The sequence below is a fragment of the Thermobia domestica genome, unplaced genomic scaffold (genome assembly GCF_964235325.1).
Source record: "Thermobia domestica unplaced genomic scaffold, izTheDome1.hap1.1 HAP1_SCAFFOLD_226, whole genome shotgun sequence".
NCBI classification, from domain to species: Eukaryota; Metazoa; Arthropoda; class Insecta; order Zygentoma; family Lepismatidae; genus Thermobia; species Thermobia domestica.
The window spans coordinates 1-24002 of record NW_027655946.1 but is presented as its reverse complement, the minus strand read 5'-3'; the positions used below and the strand labels follow the sequence as shown (position 1 = coordinate 24002).

General features: G+C 36.0%; 1 protein-coding gene across 1 annotated transcript in view; it reads right to left on the bottom strand.

The window, feature by feature from the left end:
- Positions 1 to 23996, bottom strand: part of LOC145676574 (E3 ubiquitin-protein ligase HERC2-like) — a 62266-nt gene extending 38270 nt beyond the window's left edge. The window contains exons 1-8 of the mRNA XM_081747411.1: positions 23860 to 23996; positions 23572 to 23727; positions 16869 to 16984; positions 12551 to 12762; positions 7824 to 7918; positions 7317 to 7423; positions 5157 to 5334; positions 4890 to 5039 (exon numbers count right to left, since the gene is read on the bottom strand). Coding sequence (XP_081603537.1) covers positions 4890 to 5039; positions 5157 to 5334; positions 7317 to 7423; positions 7824 to 7918; positions 12551 to 12762; positions 16869 to 16984; positions 23572 to 23727; positions 23860 to 23880 — 1035 coding nt within the window. The 5' untranslated portion in view covers positions 23881 to 23996. The remainder of the gene's footprint in view (positions 1 to 4889; positions 5040 to 5156; positions 5335 to 7316; positions 7424 to 7823; positions 7919 to 12550; positions 12763 to 16868; positions 16985 to 23571; positions 23728 to 23859) is intronic.
- Between the last annotated feature and the right edge of the window lie 6 nt (positions 23997 to 24002).

Below are 24002 nucleotides of genomic sequence, written 5' to 3'. Positions count from 1 at the left end.
TTTAAAATTGAAATATTTCATTGAAATTTCAGAAAAAAATATTTTTTTCGCTTTTATGATTGTTTAATACATATAAGACACTGGTATTGTGGAAATAAAAATCGCAGCTATTAGAGTGAATACACTCTTTTATTTATTAAAGTAGGCTAAGTTACCAAGCAAGAAGTATGAAGAAAGACTTTTGTTGTACGAGTATACGAGTCTTGACAAATCCCATGTTTAACTGACTTTAATATGTTTCTGTATCAGAAACATCAGAATAAGCACTGCCACTTTTCTCAGAGATATCAGAGCCACCAGTCTCTGCATATGACACATCGACATCAATGTCACTATCAGATTCTGTAGGTGTAGAAGTGTTTGTTTCCTCTTCATACATTGTGTCCATTCGTCCTTGAATCTGCTTCTTCCTTTTCTTCACTGAATATCTACTTGTACCTGCTGTAGGCTCATTTTGGTTACGATTCGGACTTAATCAACTCCTCTTAGAAAAGATGGGGCCACGATGGCTCAGTGGTAGAGCGTTCATCTCTGGTGCTTGGGGTCCCGGGTTCGATCCCAGCCTCCGCCAAGTGAACTTTGTGGTGGACAAACACCGTGTGCGTGGGTTTCCTCGGGGTTCTCCCGTTTCCTCCCACTTTATTCATTCCACCATTTTCATTCATTACTCATCATCACCGTCTCCTTTAGCCCAACCGGCATAACCGAGGGACGTAAAACTCAAAGATTTTATTTCATTTCATTTAATTTGCTCTTAGAAAGGGAAGATAACTTTTCATCTCCAACAGATCTTTTTTCAAATAGTGATATGTACTTCAGGTTATGCTTTACAAGTCACTTTAGCAGCACGTTCATTTGTTAAACGGTTGCGTTTCTTCATATGGATGCTTCCATATGTGCTGAAGATCCTTTCACAAGGAGCAGATATGGCAGGAAGGCCAAGAACTTTGCTTGTAAATTTTGTGAGCTCACAGGAAGGGTGTATTTCATTCCACCAAGTTAGAAGAGACACTTTTGACGCAGCAGACCACAGATATTCTTTGGACCAGATGTTTTCTTTCACTCTGTATTGTGCAAATTGGGCCAGAACTTCTGTGTCATCAGTATCTGAATAAAGCCTTGAAATCTGCTCAAATATTCTAGAGTGTCCGATTGTTCTTTGGTGGTGCTTCTGTAATTTGGATCTAGAATATTCGCTAACAAACGTACAGGACGCAGACACATCTGCTTACGATCCTCGAAGAACTCCACATTATGTTTTGTTCTTCCCTTTTAAGAACAGGAGCGCCTGAAACTGTGTTTTGGATTTTCTTCCTCAGGTCGGAAAATATTTCATACGCTTTGCTTATCTGAGGTCGATTTTAGTGATCCAATTTGCTATTGGAACAATTAAACTATGAAAGTTGCTTATTTTGTCCCAGAAGGCATCTTGGAGAATGAAGTCCTTGAAATATTTTATTTTGAAATATTTCAAATTGAAATTTTTCATGCTCACAACTCTACGCATAAGTAGCTGAAACATACAGAAAACCAACGAACTTGTAAAAATTTCACTTTCTCTAATTTCACATAATATATTAAACTGATACATAATTACTTAAAAATAATTAATTCATTGACATTTTAAGGTTTTACGGTAACTTTATCCTTAAGGTTTCGAGGCGTTTATTTTTTATGCGTTCTACAAGATTACACTGAATCTGCTTCTTTCTGTTCCAGTTTATCACGTATTTGATACAAAAAGGTAGTGATTCCCATAGAACTTACCTAATACCACGCAACATCGCTTCTGGTCTTGATAGTCCAATGAATTATGTTTGGAAGAAGCATTATCCCTCACATCTCTCATCTATCAATAGATCCGAAGTTTCAGCAAATTAAGGGATGATTATTTCTGCGTTTCACTTGCTACTCCAAAGTCTCAACGATTTCTAATTAATTTAAATCTGAGAATTTTGAAGGTCAGACCAGATACAACCAGGTGGCTAAATGTTCCTCAAACCATGTACAAACGCTTTAAGCACTAACAATACGACAGTTGTCATGAAAGATTTGGTTGGTTGTAGTAAATTCCTTCCAGTACCTAAGTTTCATATGACGTAGACCTACGGCTTAACGTAGAATCCAAACCACGTGAGTTCCCATCGGGAATCAAAACTGGATTCGTCACGCCGAAGGCGCATATGGTAACCAAATAGTCACAAGGAAATTCTTAGATGAGAATGTATACTGCATATTCATCACGAAAACGTTGGGGAAATGCTACACCTGGTCGCTGAGAATGTCCAAATAAACTCGCTGATCCATGTTCACATTCATCTCTGTGAGTGTACCCAAGTCAGTTCATATTCACATTTACCTGTACGCAGTGGTGCTTATCTTCACCCCGCACCCCTCAAGACTGAGCAACACTCCCAAATTTATCATTCTGCACCCCAAATATATCTTTCTCCCTCCAAATTTAACAATCTCTAGTTTGATTATATTATTTTCAATGAAAACTCCCCCCTCCCAAAAAAGAAAAAATAGAACTTTACATGAACATAACCTGCACCATTAAACATGCCTTGGGCACTCCTGCCTCTTATGAGTGTACGCAAGTCTCTGTACGAAAAAAAAAAAAAAAAAAAAAAAAGACAATGACATCTCACAGAACCACCACCTGCTTGTACTTCAAGTAAAATGCTTTATTGGGCTTTCAGTGCAGTCTGATCTAACAAATCGTTGCTTCCAGACCACATTACACATTTCCTGTCCGCTACACTCCAGTGTCTCAATTCTTGAGCCCATTGATGACGTAGCTTTATGCGCCGTAGTAAAATTGACCCCTTTCTTGGTACTCGATTCTAAATTACATTGCTTTAAGTTTCTTCCGCAATATTTTCTTTCTTTCTTTCCGAAATAAACTGGGATCGACCTGCATTTATAGACTGCAGCAATTTCTGTTGAGAATTAACTTGTCGGCGGTCCCCCCCCCCCCCCCCCGCATAAATAGATTTTTGCTACCATAGTTCTGAGTCGTTCTGTGTTCACACACGGTTTATACATGTTGTACGGTCCGTTTTGATACATCAACAAATCCGACAATTTCGTTTCTTGTCTGTCCAAACACAATGGATTTTTTTTTTTTTCGTTTATCACATCTTTGTTTCCATCCACCCTGATGAGTTGTTTCCATATAGTCGACTGGCACACCCACTCCAGTTTATTCTAATCGTCATGTGTAAGCGATAATACATCATTTTAGTCACGTATAATCACTGAAACACCAACTATAACGGTAGAACCGGCCAATATTATTTCTACAGAGAAATAACTACGTTTTTATCTGGGATTCTTGTAAGGTCCTTCCGTCATTTGTGCGTTTATTATTTGTGTCCATCGCAAACGATCTTTTTTTTTCACGAACATTCATTCATACAGTTCCATGATGCACTTGTACCGTCTCTTGTAACTAGATTGCAGTATTTGGAATTAAACGACTTTAATTGTTAATACTTTTGACCCCTATCTATAAAAACAGCCTAGAATTTGACTCAGTTTTGAAATGAAATGAAATTAAATCTTTCAGTTGAACATCCCATGATTATGCCCTTTAGGCCAAGGCAGACGATAATTAAGGCAAGTGAATGATGATAGAAGAGTCGATGGAATAAGAATGTGGGGGGAAATGGAAGTACCCGAAAAAAAAAAACGGGCACGACGTTGTCCACCATAAACTTACTTGGCGGGGATCAAACCAGGGACCCCATGCATCAGAGATAAGCGCTCTACTACTGAGCCAACGTGCCCCTTCGACTCAGTTTTGAGCCCCCTCATGGTTATAGGATTAGTGTGTGCCCCCGAGACCAAGGTTAGATTCCCAGTGGAAGCTCATGTGGTTAGGGCCCCACAATAAGCTGTATATTCACGTTTCAAAGAGCTTCGAAGTTGAAAGGGACCCTAACCTTCATATCAACCAACTAGTCAATCGATTCAACTTTGACACATTTACGTTTCGCATAATGCTCTTCTATTAGGATTTGATTGGATTGGATCTTAACGTGCCTTTCAGCACCATGGCTGTATGAGATGTGTGCCTACATCTTAAGGTAGGATCTGAACCACATTAGCTCCCGCTGGGAATTCATTCGATCTGTTTGATTCCCGGATTTTAGTTTTACGTAGGGACATCTTCCTTGTAAAACTTTCGTGGTGTTTCAACAAGAAACTAAATATGATATATTCATCATCATCATAAGTATTCTGCCATTATTGGCAGATCACTTGCTGCAACTGAGAAGCTTCCATGCTCCACGATCTTCGGCTAACCTCTTTGTGTTCATGTACGACTTTTCTGTTTCGACATCGTCCATTAATTGTAATCTCCTTCGCCTCCTCCCTGTCTTTCCTGCCACCGTATCCTCTAGAACGTCCCTCATGATACAGTTCTTCTTTGCCAATATCCCAACTCTTTCTCTTCTTAATAATGTCTAAAATTGTTCTTTTCTCCCCCACCATTTCTAACACCCTCTCATTCGTTTTCCGCTCGACCCAGCTAATTCTCTCCATTCCTCTCCACACCCACATTTCAAAAGCTTCCAGTCGTTTTTCATCATTTTTGCGTAACGTCTATGTTTCTGACCTATATAGCACCATACTCCTTACGAAGCATTTAGCGAGTCTTTTTCTCAACTCTTTATTTAAGGTCCCACAAAACAGTATTTTCTTCCTCCTCCTACATTTCATATCATTACTAATACTACTACTACGACATATTAAGAATACCTTATTTTAAACTTTTTTACGATAATTTCTTTCCAATTTTGATTTTCGAAACAGAACAGTGGTATAAAATAAAATCAGACTTGTCTAATGAAGATAACGATGCAAAAGAAAAGAATAATTACCTTACAGCCATCAGAACCACCTCTACCCAATTTTCCATAATCACCATCACCCCAGGACCAAACATTGTCGTCATCAGTAATACACAGTGTCTGAGCATCACCGCTGCCACAGGCAATATCACATACTCTATATCCTAATAGAGCTTCTACCTGCAAAATAAAAGTAGACGAGACATATTGGTAACATCAACGTTTTTTTATAAATCGCTTACAGCAGTATAATTCACGCTATAATTTTTATTTGGTACCTAGTAAGACGAAACTTACCAATTTTGGTTTCATTTGGTCTTCACTGTCCCCATGTCCTAGTCTCCCGTAACGACCTTTTCCCCAAGTATACACTTCTCCATTTGATGTGATGGCAGCGCTGTGTGCACCTCCGCACGCAATATCAACAATTTCTTTTCCTCTCAATGCCTCAATCACACGTGGACGATCACACGAACTGCAAACAACAATTTCAAAATGCAATATTTCAACAACTGGAAGACAATTGTGTAAAAATATTAATGAACATTTTATTGTTTAGCCATAGAGTATATTGGTAATTTTATTGAAACAAATTTCACAATCAGCAAGCTGTTATAATTTAAAATATTTATAGTGATCTTTATTATGAACTAATTTTGACGATATTAATTTAATTTTATGCGTTGGACTTAAAGAAGTGCATTTCGTTTCACTTCTGCATTTTCTTTTTACATTATAATGCATTCTTTGTTCATGTTTGAACTTCACCCGTGAGAACTATTCTGATAACGTTTTCTCACATACCTTTCTTATACGTCATGATAATGCTCCAGCCAGTGAAAGTATATCTGCAGACGAAATGAATAAAAATTCGTATGTTGTGAGGGGCTTGGTACTTCATTTTACGCCTGGGTTCTAGACTTATGGGCGGGGCTTCGTTAGAAAAGTGGAAAGAGTGATACTCTATTCTGAAAGATGGTGGCATAATATACAGACGTGCATGTTTGTTGTGTTCAATTTTTATTATTTTTTATTTATTTTTTTAAACCTTTGTGTAACTATGTAGAAAGCTAAGAATCTACACAATACAAGTATAGTAAATTGGGTCATATGTGTATTAAATTCAGGATTTTTCCTCTGTGCATGTTATGTGCGTAATAGTTCGTCGTAGTATGTTTTATCTGTAATTGCTTAATCTATAACTTCTAATATATTGGTTTATTGCGGTTGTTTGTGGTGAGGTTGGAACAAAGCTTCGTTTGCTTCAAATCGCATCACAATTTGCGGGAAAACAGCATTTGTGTACAGATAGCTTTGTATACATTCAGGTTGACATTAGCAAAGCTGTCAATGCACGGGTGCTGAATGTATTCCAAGTTCGATTCTCGATCACGTTGGTTTCTTTTGCCATCCGCAGTAATCATAATATATTTTGGAATCTTTGACTTTCGTACCTTGAAGGATAAGGCTGAAAAGAATAGTAATTCATTTTGTGTAAAGAGAAAACATTAAAGACATAAAAGTACTTTGTTAACTTCTACTCAAAAAACAAAACACACTTAATTTATAGATTTGTACGATTTCAGAATTCTATTGCCAACAAGTAATATTTCTTCTCTCAGTGTGTCATTATGCAGCATTCTTAAGTTTGAACTATTTTTAAATTGTCCACTCTTTTTCCACTATACCTCTATTATTTGTGATAACAGACGGGCTAAGGCTGCCTTTACACTATGATCTTGTGAGCCGCTCATGTAAACCTGTAGTGTGAAGGCGCTGAATACTTCTGAGCCGCTCAAAAGATCGTGATACCAAAATGGCAGCCATGCTACAGCCAGAAGAAGCCGTAGCTTTAATCTTGGCGATAAATTGCAAGAAGAAAAAAGAAGATATAGAACAATGTGGATTGATTCTATAAATCGATCAAGATTGGAAGAATATTCATTTTAGTCTGTTTCTTAAACTGAGAGAAGATGGAAAAAAAAATGCAATTACTTCAGAATGTCTATATCTTCGTTTGACGAACTGTATAGTAGTATAAAGTGTGCATTTCATCAGAGTAACACCAAAATGAGACAATTTTCAACATTAAATATATGTACACTTTTCTCCATTCCAAACTGAGTTCACGCTCACGTGTGAAGGGCTCTGATAAGACTGCGTGTAATTTTCTTCCCCGCCAACAACTCACTCGAGCCATCTACTGGCAGGGTGATCTTCATAGCAGCTCAGAGCCGCGGCTCACTTGCACCGAAGCGCACTGTGAAGACGTATATTTAAAACAATGTAAAGCTAGCAGCTGCAGCTCACGTGAACGGCTCACAGGATCCTAGTGTGAAGGCTACCTAAAAAATCTAGTGAGAACTAATACATACAAGTATTTACCTTATCATCTGTTACCATATATTAATTTAATTAATCTTATCTAGATATTATTAAAAACTAAACAATACTAACCTTCTGCTACCATGTCCTAGTTTGCCGTCGTCTCCTTCGCCCCACGAATATACCTCCCCTTCAGCAGACAGAGCAAGGCAATGCTTACCCCCAGAATTAACTGCCACCTAAAATTAAAACACAATGCTCACTTGGTATTATCACACGATTTAAAGCATTCAGTACCGAACTTAATAGTTTACCTTTAGCGTTTTACATAATCTTAACTTCATGTTTTCTTATAATATTTGTCTAAATTCTAAAAGTTAATAAATGTGATTAAGATACTAATAAAACATGTATTACAAATAAAGTAAGAGCGCATTGCCTTGAATGTGAGAATCGGCAGAAATCATAATTAATACTAATGACACTAATTATATTTTATATTAAAATGAACACAATTACATTTTGAAAGGAACTTTGTTGATTAAACAGTGAGATATTCTAGTTCTAACTTTCACTAAAATTCCATCATTTTTATCCATACCAATTCTTAAAATACTGATACTAATTCCTTAAACTTACCTTTTTAATGAAAACATGCTGTATTGATTCCAGCAATGTCGGAGTTGATACAGATTCTGTTCCTCCTATTCCCAATCTTCCTCCAGCTCCATAGCCTTTTAAAATAATATTGAAACACTTAACACACTTTGAATATAATTTTCTTTCTGTATCACAAACTACAAATTATTTTATCAGAAAAGAAAAAAAAAAAACTTACTTTCCTCGTATGAAGATATGAAGGATTATTAGTTTTATTCATTTCAAATATTTGACATTTGAATTTAAAATAGTCACTGAAAATTTCAAGAAATGGAAGGGTTTAGTTACCAACCAAAATTAGATTTCAGTGCAAATGACAAAATTATTTTTACTTTGGTTAAACAAGCACAAATGAATAAAAAATATTCTATGATTTGTAGGAGTTGAGTGTTGATTTTGAGTTTAACGTCCCTTTCAGCAGCGATGCTATATAAGGCGGGACCTACTGATTAACGTGGTATCCGAACCACAATGACTCCCGCCAGGAATCGAACCCGGGTCTCCCACGTCAAAGGCGCGTACGCTAACTGCTTAGCCATGAAGGAGCTCTATGATTTGTAGGAGTTAAATTGTACGTCTTGTTCTTTCAATCTACCTCTATGCGACAACTGAATGGTTGATTTGGATATAGTCTTAAGAAGCATTTTCTTCAAAATGCATTTTCTTGCATAAATGAAAATGAAATGAAATCTTTAAGGTTTAAGTCCCCACGGTTATGCCGGCTAGGCTAAAGGAGACGGTGATGATGAAAAATTAATGAAATGGTGGAATGAAGAAAAAGAGAGGAAACGGAAGAACCCCGAGAAAACCCAAGCATATGGTGTTTGTCCACCACAAAACTAACTTTTCTTGCATAAATTATTTACGTTTGGATATCAACATATATTCACACAAAGTTTATTAAAGTATGTGACTCAATAGGGATAATCATTCTCTGGTGGTCTAGTGGTTAGCGCGTGGTGAAGTGCTTCCGAGTTCAACTCCCGGTGTGAGAGCACTAAACATCTATTTTAACAATCATTCACTTTCATTAATCATCCGTCTTCTTTAGCCTGGAAGCCATAACCGTGAAACATTAAATTAAATATTTAATTTTTTCTCCACAAAAAGGGTAAGCCTGTATCCACATAAACCAAATAACAGAACAGAATTTGTAAAAGCCTCCCCTGTAACTACGAATTTGTTACATAAATCCTTATCCTAATCTACACTTTAATCTCGCGCAAGAAAGGAAGAAAGTTACATTTTGAACAAAACCGAATTCATGACAGACACATGAAGAAAAAAGTTTCAATTTATTGCGTTTTCTTGTCTGCTTGCTTATACGAGGGACGTCCAATAAATTATCTACCTGGACAGAAAGGGAGAGGCGGAGCATAATGACATCTGACACGCACGCCAAGGCCATTGTGGGGAACCTCGCTGCGCAATTTAAGGTCAGTCGGAGCAACGCAGTGACCGTGAGCAGTTTTTGGATCGCCGCGAACAATGGATCTGCAGAAGTTGGAGCACCGCTCGATCATCAAGCTTCTCACTAATGGCTATTTCCTCTTCCGAGACCTGAAGAAACACCTCCAGGGACAACGTTTTTCGTTGGACAACGAGGTCTAATACGCTGTTTCCTAGTGGTTTGCAGGCCTTGACAAACACTATTTTTTCTCTGGGATTTCTTCGCTACCCACAAAGTGGCGACGGTGCATAGACCTCAATGGGAACTACATTGAAAAACAGTGGTGACCAGGTGAGGCTATCTGTATTAGGGATGGCCCAAAAATTTCAGTTCCGGCGGAACCGGTTCCAAGAACCGGTTCTTGGACATCCGATTTTTAGAACCGGTTCCGGAACCGGTTCCAGAACCGGATCTTAGGAACAGGTTAAAGACCTGGATCCGAAAGCCCGGTTCTAGACCTGGATCCGAAAAAACTGTTCCGGAACTGGATCCGTTCAGAGCCGAAAACCGGTTCCGCCACGAACCGGTTCTGGCCATCCCTAATCTGTATTCCTTCCTGCCTAGGTAGATAACTTATTGGACGCCCCTCGTAAGTTCTGTAATGATTTTCACCACATCGTATATTTTGAGAATATCAACTGTCTACTACCTATAAAGGTATACTTTCTTACAATTTTTATTGAATTTCCTTACATATAAGGTAATATTTTATCTTCACTTTTACCTTGATCCATAATAAAAATCATTTGATTTGAAAACTTCGTAATGAAACATCACTACAAAAACTTATAATCAAATGCGCTAAAATAACATAGCTTTTGCTCCGGGCATATCGTTACTACTCCTATTATAGTAATTTGCTCACATTTTTAAATTATTACAACTATCAAGTTCCAAAACAAAAAACTATATATCATTATTTTTCTTCTATAAAATTTCTTAAATATATTACACTAATAAAATGTGAAATCTGCGAAACAATGAGGATTTCTTTCTTTACTTCCTTTTTTCTAAGTAAGGCATCAAGAGAGGCGAAGAGGATAAAGACAGAAATTAACAAATTTATAAACTTTTCAGTAAATTTTCGCAAAGAATGATATTCAGTAGTACACTTTAAATATGTTAATCACTGATCTGTTATCAAAGAGATATTCACGGGCCGAAGAGTTCTCTACCTGCGGAATGTTCCAGTTGATGAAATTTACTACGCTCTTAACTGCTCGACAGATCGAAAATGGCTATGAAGCGTAGTTCCCGCTAAATCTATGCTTTCCATTACCTGAAATGTCCATTTTTCACATAGAAGAATAAGTATATAGAAAGTATTTGAACCCCTCCTTCTTAGGACACAAATGAAGATGATGAGAGATGAGAGCTCCTTCGTAGCTAAGCGGTTAGCGTACGCGCCTTTGGCGTGGGAGACCCAGGTTTGATTCCCGGCGGGAGCTCATGTGGTTCGGATTCCACGTTAATCAGTAGGTCCACGTCTCATATAGCCTCGCTGCTGAACGGGACGTTAAACTCGAAATCAACTTAACTCAACGAAAGAAGATGAATAAGGATTTTATCGAACGGCATCGAAGATGTCACTATTCATCTCAGTGATCCCGAAAATTATGAATTGGATATTAATATCGGTCGTTTTCGATTCTTTTTAAATGACAACCCCTTTCATTTTCACTCCCTATATCAATGCCACTCAACTTGAATTTGAACGACATCGAGTGCCACTATTCATCTAGGCAACGAAAACTATGGATTGGACACTATTATCGGTTGTTTTCGATTATTTTTATATCACCCCCTTCCGACCCTTCACCCCATACTGAAGGAACTTAACTTAGACTTCAACGCCAACGGGAGTCACTATTCATCTCACCCTCATGCTGGTACAGCGTTTCTGTAGTAGAGCACTTACCTCTTGTGCAAGGGGTCCTTGATTCGATTCCCGGCGAAGTTTGTGGTGGACACATTGTATTCGTGGGTTTTCTCGGAGTATTCCCGTTTCCTCCCCATTTTCATTCTACCGATTCTTGCATCGTCATTTATTTGCCTCAATCAGCCGTCTTTCTTTGCCTACAAAGCATAATCATCGGATGTTAACCTGAAAGATTCATGCGCATAGTTTGTCGATCACTTCAGTTTTTACTCACTCTGTACATAAAATAATTTAAGATTCAGTAAGTTAATAAATACTAGGTTAGCATAAATAATTTATCGGATTATAAAACAGAAATTAAAGACCTGCAAAGATGGGTGATGTATGAAAAAATACCTACATTCATCAAGTTTAAATGGTGCGCGTTGACATGCTAAATGACAGGTTTATGACGGCAGTTTATAAAATGACAACAATACGGGAGAAGAGTTTTTTTTTTTTTTTGTGTGTGTGTGTGTGTGTGTGTGTGTTAGAATATCTGAAGTGTTCATCGATTACAATAGTCCACCGTAAATCCGTACACCAGTACAAGAAAGATGCACCTGATCACTAGACATTTCGTGTTGGCATCGTCACTTTGCGATACAGGTTACCTTGGTAAGCGGAAAAGCAATGGGCGACCACCTATAATGTGCTTCTGGTCATATGGTCCAAAGTCTCTATATCTCACTACTACTCTTCCTGCGGGGGTATGTAAAGAGCAGTTTATCTACTACAATGCCAAAAACAACGCAAAAAATGAAAACAAAATCATATTGCTGCGACGACCATTGACAGGAACATGCTATTTAACATACGGAACCAAGTGGATTACCACTTCGAGATGTGTCGTATGACCAATGGCGCACACATTTAACACCTGTAGTACGTACCTGAAACTTGTTGAGTATATGTATCTTCCATAGCGTAATCAATAAATTTGAAGACCAACCTTGCTTTTTTGTATCCTATTACAGTTAAGTTCAAATGAACATGATAATAACGTCGAATTATTGCTGACAGCTGTCAGTGTTGTCACAACATATGTAAGAAAAGATTTTAATGAGGCGAGTTCTTTTTGAGTTTATTGATAAGATATTGCTTCTCAAGCGGCTCAGATTAGAGTCTGAAAAGTTCCTTGAAATTGCAATTTTGTCTTTCCGGGTTTAAATAAATTTATTTGTAATTGAATTTCATATTTTATCATACCTATAGTCAAATAACTGATTGGTTAATTTGTGAGTTTAACGTTCTTTCCAGGCTGGGGCTATATATATTTAATATTCCAAGGACATAATACAAGTATGTAATTTCAGAATTTTTTATGCAAAGACTTACCTGTTGCATAAACTTTCCCATCTGCAGTCACTGCCATCAACGTTTGTTCACCACCGACCAATTGCACAGGCCTCAAAGCTGATAGTGCTTCGCAAGGAGTCGGTAATTTTACTTTCGCTCCTTCAACTCCACCCAGCTGACCTCGATGATTATGTCCCCAGCCATAGATGGTGCCACTGCCACCCCAGGACAAGGTCCAATCTTCAGGACGTCTAAAGGTAAAATGGAAATCCAGACAATTATGGTTTCATGCGAGATGGCCAATACTCATTTAGAAATTTGATGACGCTCCTTAAGTGTAAAAGTATATTTTCACGCCGATTTGTCTACCTTAATTACAAAAGCATTGTAGGGACATTAAAAAAAATGTGAAGAATTAAAGAGCAACAGGGATAGATAGAAATAAGTAAGAACTTTTTTCTTGTTATAATTACCTCCAGATTATCTTCTTCCAATTAGTAATCTAAACCTATACATGTTTGCTGTGAAGGCGTACTACTGGTTTTCTCCGATATGACAGTAAGGATATAGATGACCAATTTTTATCTGTTACAGCCATGTCTAATGTTAATTCAGCAAATTTACTCGGAAATGTAAAAATTTACCCTCAAGAAGTATCAACAATTTTACAAAAGAAAAAAAAATGAAATGAAATCTTTGAGTTTTACGTCCCACGCTTATGCCGGTTAGGTTAAAGGAAACGGTGATGATGAGTAATTAATGGAATGGTGGAATGAAGAAAGTGGGAGGAAACGGGAGAACCCCGAGAAAACCCACGCACACGGTGTTTGTCCACCACAAAGTTCACTTGGCGGGGGCTGGGATCGAACCCGGGACCCCAAGCACCAGAGGTGAACGCTCTACCACTGAGCCACCGCGGCCCACAATTTTACAAGAATAGGAATTACTTAAAATCCAATGTTCACAGTCGGACGAAGTCATTATAAGAAAATGTACACACCAGATACATTATTTAAGAAATTTAAAAAAATGGTGAATGAATATATTGGTTTCTCATAAACATCAAGGCTATATAAGGTAGACCTGATACCTCAGGACCGAACCATGTACAAAGTACATGCTTACAAATCACAGAATGCCTATTTTAGTTTTATGACTAATGATTTTGTTCCTTTATCAAAACCATCACTCTGTACTTTATTTGTTCTTCTTCTTCTTCTTCTTACTACTACTACTACTACTACTACTACTACGACTACTACTACTACTACTACTACTACTACTACTACTACTACTACTACTACTAATAATAATAATAATAATAATAATAATAATAATAATAATAATAATATAATGTTTAAATGTTTATTAGGCAGCTAACAGCATACATAGGCACTAGTGCCCGAACAGCAGGCACATGATACATGCAACCCTACATATACAGCAGTCTTAAATTACAGTAGAGCGTCGATTATCCGAACGTCGGTCAACCGAACAACCGCTTAACCAAACTGTGTACTCGCTCGCACCTGTTACTCTCCCACCCTACCGTTCATCCCCCTCACTCCCAAACCAAATTTCCCACAGTAGTCGCCGCACTGAGCCACCGCTGGCGGAACATTGCTTCTAATGGGGCCTTCATAAGGCGCTGCTGACCGGCCAAGCCGCCAGTCGCTGTGTTTCAACAATCAGCACACTTCTGTCGGTTTGGCACTGGCTGTAGAAGTACAGTCCAGTACAGTGCAGTACAGTACAGTACAGTACAGTTCGATTATCCGAACAAACCAGTTTTCCGAACACCCATGTCCCCCAATTACTTCGGATAATCGACGCTCTACTGTATATTTAAGAGGAGGCAAAATACACCAGCAATACAAGCTAATTCAATCGATATCATAAATAAAATAATAATAATAATAGCAATAATAAAATGAACATACAAAAATTTAAAAAATTACATATGACATGTAAATAAAGACTCGTAACTACGACAAAAAAAGTATCCGTATCCGAAAAAAATAAAACCTTAAACCTAGAAGAAAAGAAAAGATGACAGAAAAATTAAAAAAAAAAAAAAAAAAAAAAAAAGATAACTAAAATACAAACTAACAACACTTAAGGAAAACGTTTTAAAACCTTTCAATTGGCACCTCACTAAATTAAATAAGTAAACATTATGGCTCCTTTAGAAATTTAATAAGTTCTGAACGAACTTAACAAAGTTAATCTGGAAAATATCTAGAACAGAGTAATATTTGTTTGCAGTATTTACAGTTTCATAAACAGAACATTTCAATGTAGAAACATTCGAAACGAAAAGAACAAAATTTCTAATGTTACGGCACTGAGTACTTACGTAAAATAAGCCATCAATAAAGAAACTTTCATAAAGAATATTATGAAAAAAAAATCATATAGAAAATATAACGCCTATCGTTTAAAGATAACAGCTGTAGATATACAAGACAAACTCACATCTTTGAAATCTTTGAACTTCCATCGTAATAATAATAATAATAATAATAATAATAATAATAATAATAATAATAATAATAATAATAATAATAATAATAATAATAATAATAATAATAATAAGAAGAAGAAGAAGAAGAAGAAGAAGAAGAAGTTCCCTGACAATGCAGCTCCGAACTAGTCTTACCAAACGATTTTCAGCTGAGTGATGTATGATCAGCAAATTGACTCCATTGTGGTTGTTAGTAGACTGCGAAGCCTACAAAACGGCGTTCAGTTGAGTAATGTGTAGTTAACATTACTGGGGTTGTAGGCCTAACAGACTGCTTTTAGTTGAATGATGTTGCCAGCACATTGTTACTGGATATCTGGTCTTACTTAGACGCTTATAATGTGGTCAGCACATGGACCCGAACGCGACTGCTACAGGGATTTATAGCTATAACAGACAGCTTGATTTATGTATGGCTACCACACCAACCCTCAACGCGGGTGTTCTGAATTTTTACGTCCACGAGAATAGTTAAGTAATGTATAGTCAGCACATTGATCTCAACGCGTTCGTTACTAGACTTTCTAGGCCTTCCAGACTGCTTTTAATTGAGTGATCCGTATGGTCAGCACATGGAACCCATCTCAAATGTAAATAAATTTTTAAGTTTACCACATGGACTTGGAAATTAGAGAGGTCGCCCATTTTACACTATCACCGTCAGCTCACAGCACACTGACGAGCTAGTCCTCCTTACGTAGTACGGCCTTTGCCTTAATATACTACCACCAACAGCCCTGACCGTTGCCACCCCAGACTTCTGATGGAGGCACTAGGAGAAAGACAAATGAAATCCAGTTTAAACTCCCACGATTATGCCCTTTAGGCTAATGGAGACGGATGATTTAGGTTAATGAATGATGATGGAATACTTGGTGAAACGAGAATGTGAGTAATCCGAGAAATTCCACGAACACGATGTTGTCCACCATAAACACATTTAGTCGGTGATCGAACCAGGACCCCATGCACCAGACTGAGATTAAGCCACCGTCCCCCAAAAGAAAGAAAGAGAGGGTATTTCATTATATATCAATGTTATAATTCGAATTATGTTCTCCTGTTAAATGATAACTTAACTACAATTATAGCGTGAAATTCGAATGTTTTTTTAAAAAAATAAAATTCCCTTACTTTTCCAAAACTTTTTACGAGTAACCTGAATTTCCTGTCTTTTCCAGATTCTACAGGTTTCCTCTATAATAATAAACGTTTTATTTTCTTGTTTAGTTTCGCTCTAGCATGGTATAAATAACTCTATGAAGATTGTAGTGCAGAGTGAGAACAAACCATGTAAAAAGCGAATGCTTCGAAGTGAATATTGTCTGAAAAACATTGTGTGTCTACTACACTACACTACTCAACGTTGTTATGGAAAACGTAGTTAGAAGACTAAGAGAGGAACAATGACAGAAAAATTTTATATTGCATATGATGTAATGATTTGGGGAAAATACACAGACAATTGCACGCCTGAGGCAGATGTAGTTATTTATTAGCAAATATCCAGACATAACCTGTATGTAATTTACATTGTAATAATGAACAAGTCAAACATCTAAAGTTAAATCACAACTTAATCAGTAATAAATAAAACTAAAACTTTATATATATACATATACGATCAAACACCAATTATTGATGCAATGAGTAAACATACGTGTTAGAAGCATTTCCTCTCGACGACGACTACTACGGGACCAAGTCAACAAATTATCAATACGTAGCTTCATAGAGTGAAGCTTAATCTATTCACTAAAAACTAAGTAAAAATCATGCCAAAGGTACAAATCGTAAGATTCAACATCTACTTCACAGTTTGATTTCGCCTACCTATTTAACCACAACAATAACTGCTCATCAAATTCCTGTTTGAAGAGATCGTGACTTTCATGATCATAGGTAACAACTTCATCTTCTGGAATCATCTCTGCTATCTTCTTTCTCACCTGAAAGTAAGTTCCTTCATATAATATATCATATTCATTGTTTCCGGCAGGTATTAAACTAAAGGAATTTATACAATTCGGTTCAATATTTACTCTGTGTTAGGAAGAATTCACTTTTTAAAATACCACAATCTACTCCCATAGAAAAGCACAGTTTATTACATACATGAAGAAAATGTCTTATTATTCCGATGTTTATCTTCAAAAATACCGCATCGAATATTTAAGACTACTATCTGAACGACAGAAGGTACATTTATTAAATGCAACGAAAAATATTTATTTAATTCCATATTTTCTGCGCTGAGGAATGTTTCTAGCTTAACATAGAAAATAAAAGAATGACTGAGAATTTGGTAAATTCGGTCAGACATCTGCACGTAGTCGCTGGTTCGATTTCCGGTGGGAGAGCACAAACTGTAATTTCACAATTATTCCCTTCTACTAATCATTCATCTTCTTCAGCCTAAAGAGTATGATCGTGAGACGTTAAAGTAAAATTTATTTTATTTTATTTTTTAAAGACAAGGTGCGATATGGTCTGCAAAAGCTTGTATTGCAACTAAGTTATTGGTTGATTTGGAGTTCACTATTCTTCTGTTCAGCACCGAGACCATATAAGACGTGAACCCACCAAAGCTTAACTTGGGATCTATAACAAAACACTTTGGATAGGTTAATAATTACCTGTACCTTGGGCAGAAAGTGCTCATACATATGCACTATACTTCATAGAATGTTAATTTAATAATAACAGAAGAAGAATGTTTTTAAGATATGTAAAATTATTATTATGGGATAGTTATTGCTATGTAAATGTTTATGGATACCTAGTCAGCAAGTTTGTGTGCTTGACAGTTTGAAGGAAAATATATTATAAAGTATATCAGCTAATAAACCATTTTAGCAACGTTCATCGACGTTATCATTCTAATAGAAAAGGTGAGAATAATGGTATATAATTATTAAAGATAATTTTTACATGCAAACAAATACTACCACTTAAGATTTATATATCTTACTAAGCCGAACCAGGTTGACGACTACCCTTGGTGAGTCGTTATAAAAATTTTGGTGCCTTCACACCGGGATTAGTTAAAAATTTTGGTTTACCTCACCCGGGATTTGTTGTAAATTCATATCCCGAAGCAGAGTAAGGTTGAATTTACTTTTGTCATAAAGTTAATGAGTACAAATTTCACCATATTGAGAAGTGGTAGAATAATTATAAGGAAAATGGACACTGAAATAATGGAGAATGAATCCACCAATAGTGACAACGGTGAACCTAGTGTAACATCAGGATTGACATCAGAAGACCGAATCTTGCTAGTCTTACAGCGGCAATTGATGCAAATGTCTACCGAGTTAAAGCAGACGATGAAGCATAACTCTGAAGAATTAAGTAGACGAATAGAACAGAAGTCTGATGAATCTAACAAGCAATATGAAGAATTAAGTAGACGAATAGAACAGAAGTCTGATGAATCTAACAAGCAATACGAAGAATTGAAGCAGACGATAGAACAGAAAATGGAACAGAAGTCGGATGAAACGAAACAATTAATTATCCAGACGATGAGCGATATCACCTCGCAGTTCGAGGAAAAGTTAAAAGGAATATCGGAGGAATGCCAGGGTAATCACAATCACCTGAGACAAGAAATCAGTGATGTAAAAAAGGATTTAGAAGTAACAGAATCTTCTGTTCAACAACAAAAGATCCAGGTCATCAATAATGCTAACAACATACGAGCAAATACGCAGTCGATAGCTACGTTACAGGAAGAAATTAGAATGCTACAGGTTAAGGACAACACATACCGTAATAACATGTGTAGTGATCGCATGGAGTTTCCCCACTCACCAGAGATGAACTCGCCTTCGCCGGTGTCTGATGAGGATATTATATTGGAAGAAATACATCCGAAGGGTACAGATGGGCGAAACATAGATGGTGTAACGACACATCACGTCATGGATAGGAACTATCACCCAATAAGTACACGGAATGATAAAAGGAAGGTAAAACTAAGTGTTAAGATGAGTGAAATTCGAGCTATGAGCAAATTCAGTGGTAAGTGTAACGAGAATGCTACTTCTTTCTTAGAGAAATTCCAGGACGAATGCAGTATAATGTGTATAGATAGATCACAATATATGAAATTAATCCCTCATGTATTACTCCCACCTTGTTCATTATGGTTTAAAGCAGTACGTGATCACATCAGTACATATGAAGAATTCAAAGCGGCACTGATCGCCAATTATGAAAATGACTTTTTGCTTGCGAATAGAGATGCTACCATTAGAAATCAACACTTCAATCCTCGATTGCATAAATCTGTTGTAGAGTTTGTTGTAAATACATACAACGAATTAAAGGTCGTTAATCCATTGCAATCGGAATCGAGAATAATAGCATCAATTCGAAATTTGCTTCCATTTAAATTACAACAGATCTTATTTTCCACACAGTGTATGAGTTTCAACCATTTATTAATGCTTGTCCAATGCTATGAAACTCAATACCATGCTATGAATCAACAAGCAGGAATGGGTAAAAATAAGAATAATTCAGATCATTTGGTGCCTGTTCGGAATTTAAATATCCGAAGTGTAAATAATACGGAACATAACCCAAGCCGAGTATACTCTAGCAATCAAAATGAGCAAAATAGACAAAGTTATGTAGGGAATCCGCCTAACCTAATTAATCGTAGCAATTCATATGTTAGACCATATAATCAAAATAGGTTTAAAAATAGACCGAATGTATGGCGAAATTCCAGGAATACAGCGAACTACGTGGATAGACGTAATGGGAGGACAAGAGATGTCACTTCACATCCGGATCCAGGTATTGAAGTAATTCCTGTACAGAACAATAATACGGGACATAATAATGATTGTGCAGTACAATGTACTTTATTAAATTCATATGCAAGTATGAATGTAACCTGATTACCGTTAATGAAATTAAGTTAAATTCATATCCGTTATAGATTTTCATGAACATTTATTTTATTTTTATTCAATTTAATTCTCTTTAATTCTCATTAATCAATGATAATTCTCAAATGTTTTTAATATATGTAAGAATTATAATTCGATTCATAAATGATTAAAAGCAAAGGTTATTTATATTAGATTGATTTGTGTAAAAAAAAACTTAACTGTCAAAGATTATGTTAAGAAGAAGATCTATTCTATAAAACTAAATATTCGACAACTATCTTGAATGAGATTCTTCTATGTTGTGATGCCTTATTAATCTAATGTTTATTTTAAAATATCACCTAAAATGATTATCATATAATGCGCCCTGACTATTTGTAACTCATGTTTGTCCCTTACGATTTTTGAATTCGCACCCTTCAACGATTAAATAAATGAGCGACGATATTTTTAATAAGAAAATATAATAATAATATAATGAATGTAATTAAAAATAAGTATTGATGAAGTGTAATATTTGTTATAAATATATATATATATGAAATGTAATGAAGATATATATGAGGTGCGATCAAAATGTGATGGACATATGCAATGTAAGAACCGTATTGTAAACGGACCAGTGGTTCTTGAACATAAAAGCCAAACTCGCTTATGACTTTTATATTCAGTCCATTTGTCGGGCGACATTTTATATAACAAAACACTTTGGATAGGTTAATAATTACCTGTACCTTGGGCAGAAAGTGCTCATACATATGCACTATACTTCATAGAATGTTAATTTAATAATAACAGAAGAAGAATGTTTTTAAGATATGTAAAATTATTATTATGGGATAGTTATTGCTATGTAAATGTTTATGGATACCTAGTCAGCAAGTTTGTGTGCTTGACAGTTTGAAGGAAAATATATTATAAAGTATATCAGCTAATAAACCATTTTAGCAACGTTCATCGACGTTATCATTCTAATAGAAAAGGTGAGAATAATGGTATATAATTATTAAAGATAATTTTTACATGCAAACAAATACTACCACTTAAGATTTATATATCTTACTAAGCCGAACCAGGTTGACGACTACCCTTGGTGAGTCGTTATAGATCCGAATCACACGAGTTCCCACTGGGAATCGAACCCGACTCTCGCATACCGAAGGCGCGTACGCTAACCCAGCTACGAGGGAGTTCAACCAAGTTATTGTTACAAGAAAACTTTCTATACTGCGTTCGGATTCTTTCCTTAATATGAGTCATTCCATGAGAAGACGGACAAGACAAAGAGAATTTCATTTTGCAGCAAATATAATTTAAATAAGCTCATTTGTTTCTTAGATTTCAATATTCTACCGGGTTGTACTTTAAAAGTATGATGTGATTAATGATTTTAAGAAATGTACAGTTTTTCTTGGATGTTCCAGGTTTATGAACGCTGTGAAAAAGATGTTTGTAGACTGTCACAATTTCTGCTGAGAACAAGTTCAGACAAGTTCTGCTATATTAATTGTTAGAAGGGGGTTTGCTGTAAGGGGGGATTAGTGAATTTTAAATTGTATACTAAAACTATGTAATTCTAATCTAACGTACGTAACGGAAAATTACAAAAAGTTTTCTTCTAAATAGTAGGAGTTTATTGATATTTTCGTTCTTTCGGGAATGTTATGGTCGCTGTGTGTTTTAATAACTGCAAAACATTTTTTATTAAAAGAACTCTTATTTCTATATCAAACTAAGTGAGAAAAAAAGTGAATATACGTATTACAATATTAATTTCTCATTATGAAATGAGAATAATGTCCGTATTGATTGTTAATAGCAGGTAATAAGTACTAACAATTTATAAGAATTAACAATAACAATTCATAATCAATAAATTCATAGGACAATAAATTGAAAGTTAATGTTTTGGAAAATGTAAGTTTGTATTACTACCGGAAATTGAGATTGTTGTTGTTTTCGATATTAATTTGGTTTATATGTTATATCTGATGCTTTTGCATTACAAATTCATTCAAGAAATTATTCTTTCTTGTACATGGAAATTATTATTTTTACTTGCTAATACGAAAAAGTGTTCGTTATGTAGGAATATACCTATTTCAACTCCTGGCGCAACAAACTTACGGGTTATGGCCTACCAGCCGGCTTATGACACTCATGCCTTTGGAGTAACGTGTGGTCACCATATTGGCTCCTCTGGGCATTAATGTTGGCTTCTACACTGGAGTTCTTTACTTCTTTTCAAGCAGCTCCTAAACTGTCACTCCCCAACGATGCTGGGTCGATGCCGCAATAATAACATATTTTTGTTTTTAAGAAATATACTATCCGCAATAGAACTAACATTTACATAAGATTACGTGGTAGACTAGAAAAGCAATTATTCCATTTTTGTCTGATGTTTATTATATCGAAATCGAGCTGTAGTTTTTCTAAGATAAGAAATAGGTATATTTATCATTCCCAATGGCGTATTTAGAATTCTGTTTCGGGGGGCTATGCACAACACGGGAAAGAAGGGAGGGGGCAATCGCCTACCTGAGTTTGAGAATTAAATATATTTTAATTTATGCATAAATTGAAGTTTTAATGGCAAGAATTGCAGACTGGTGAATCTTATGTGATATGATACACACAAAAATTTAGCAGTGAATATAACCTTTTATTCTATTCATACAAGAAAAAGGAATTTCCCGGGCTACTTATTCTCTCCTTTTGACTCAAACATTTACCTTTCTTTACAACAAAACGATGTAAATATTCCTTTGCTATAAGTCCCGTTATGTTGATATCCGTGCAAGTTGGTGTGGAACACAAGTTTCGATAATCAGCTCCTCTTTGTTTTGATGTTACTGACGACTGTCGACTTGAATCACAACAAACGACGGTCGAAAGTAGGATAGGAGGAGAAACGAAAGAAAGTAACTAAGAAAAAAGAAACAGAAGAGTAGAATGGACGAAACAAAGATAAAAAAAAAAGAACGCCCTGTCTTACATGGAATAAAATTCGACAAATACAGTATTGTTTCTGAACAAAGAGCGTAAGAAAATGGAAAGTCAATGAAATTCTTAGAAATGGTAAGAAAGATTATTGTTGTATATGGAATGTGAAGAACTAACAAATTTATTTCGGGGAGGGGGGAGGCTTGATACCCGATAAGCTCCCTCTTAAATACGCCACTGATCTTTCGATATATGTAAATCAAATTAGTTGTGGTTTATCTAGATCTAAAATAGCAGTCATAATTTGTTTTTGTACACAGTGGTCTGCACATTTATTTCTTATTTACCTGATACCCTGAATTTTCTTGTAATCTTGATAAAATCGATTAAATAAAATAAATTGTTACGTAACAAAGCAAAAATTCTGCTCCAGACGGATATAATATTATTATTCTTGTTTTTCAAATATCTTAACCGTGCTCGTGGGTTTTCTCGGGGCTCTCCCGTTTCCTCCCACTTTCTTCATTCCACCATTTCACTCATCTCTCATCATCACCGTCTCCTTTAGCCTAACCGGCATAAGCGTGGGACGTAAAACTTAAAGATTTCATTTCATTTTTTTCAAATATCTTAAGATGTTATTCATTAATAATAAATGCAATAGAAATACTACAAATACGTACCTCAACTATGAAATTATGCGGGAGTGAAGTTCGATTTACCAAAGCAGCAGCGACGCGTGCAGCCATGCAATAACGTCTAAACCAAGACCATTTGTGATTTTCTGCGCAGCATGGTAAAGAGTCTAAGCCCAAATCACAGGCTAAAGCGACGAGTACCTAGGATATCAAAATAAAATAATTTGTAAAAAAAACTTTATACGCAACAATTACGATTTTCTATAGCATCATTTCTTCAAATAACAGTTCAGTTTGAATTACACATTTAGGTTTAGAGATTTAATATCTTACCTTGAAAAAGGAACTATGCATGAGATGCTTGCCACCTCTTACTATCGGGTCTTCATATTCATATTGTCTAAGTAGAGCTTCTGGTAACCCTTTTACAAGTGCCGATAAGGCTGAATCTGTATATGGACGAGGTATTTCTGGAG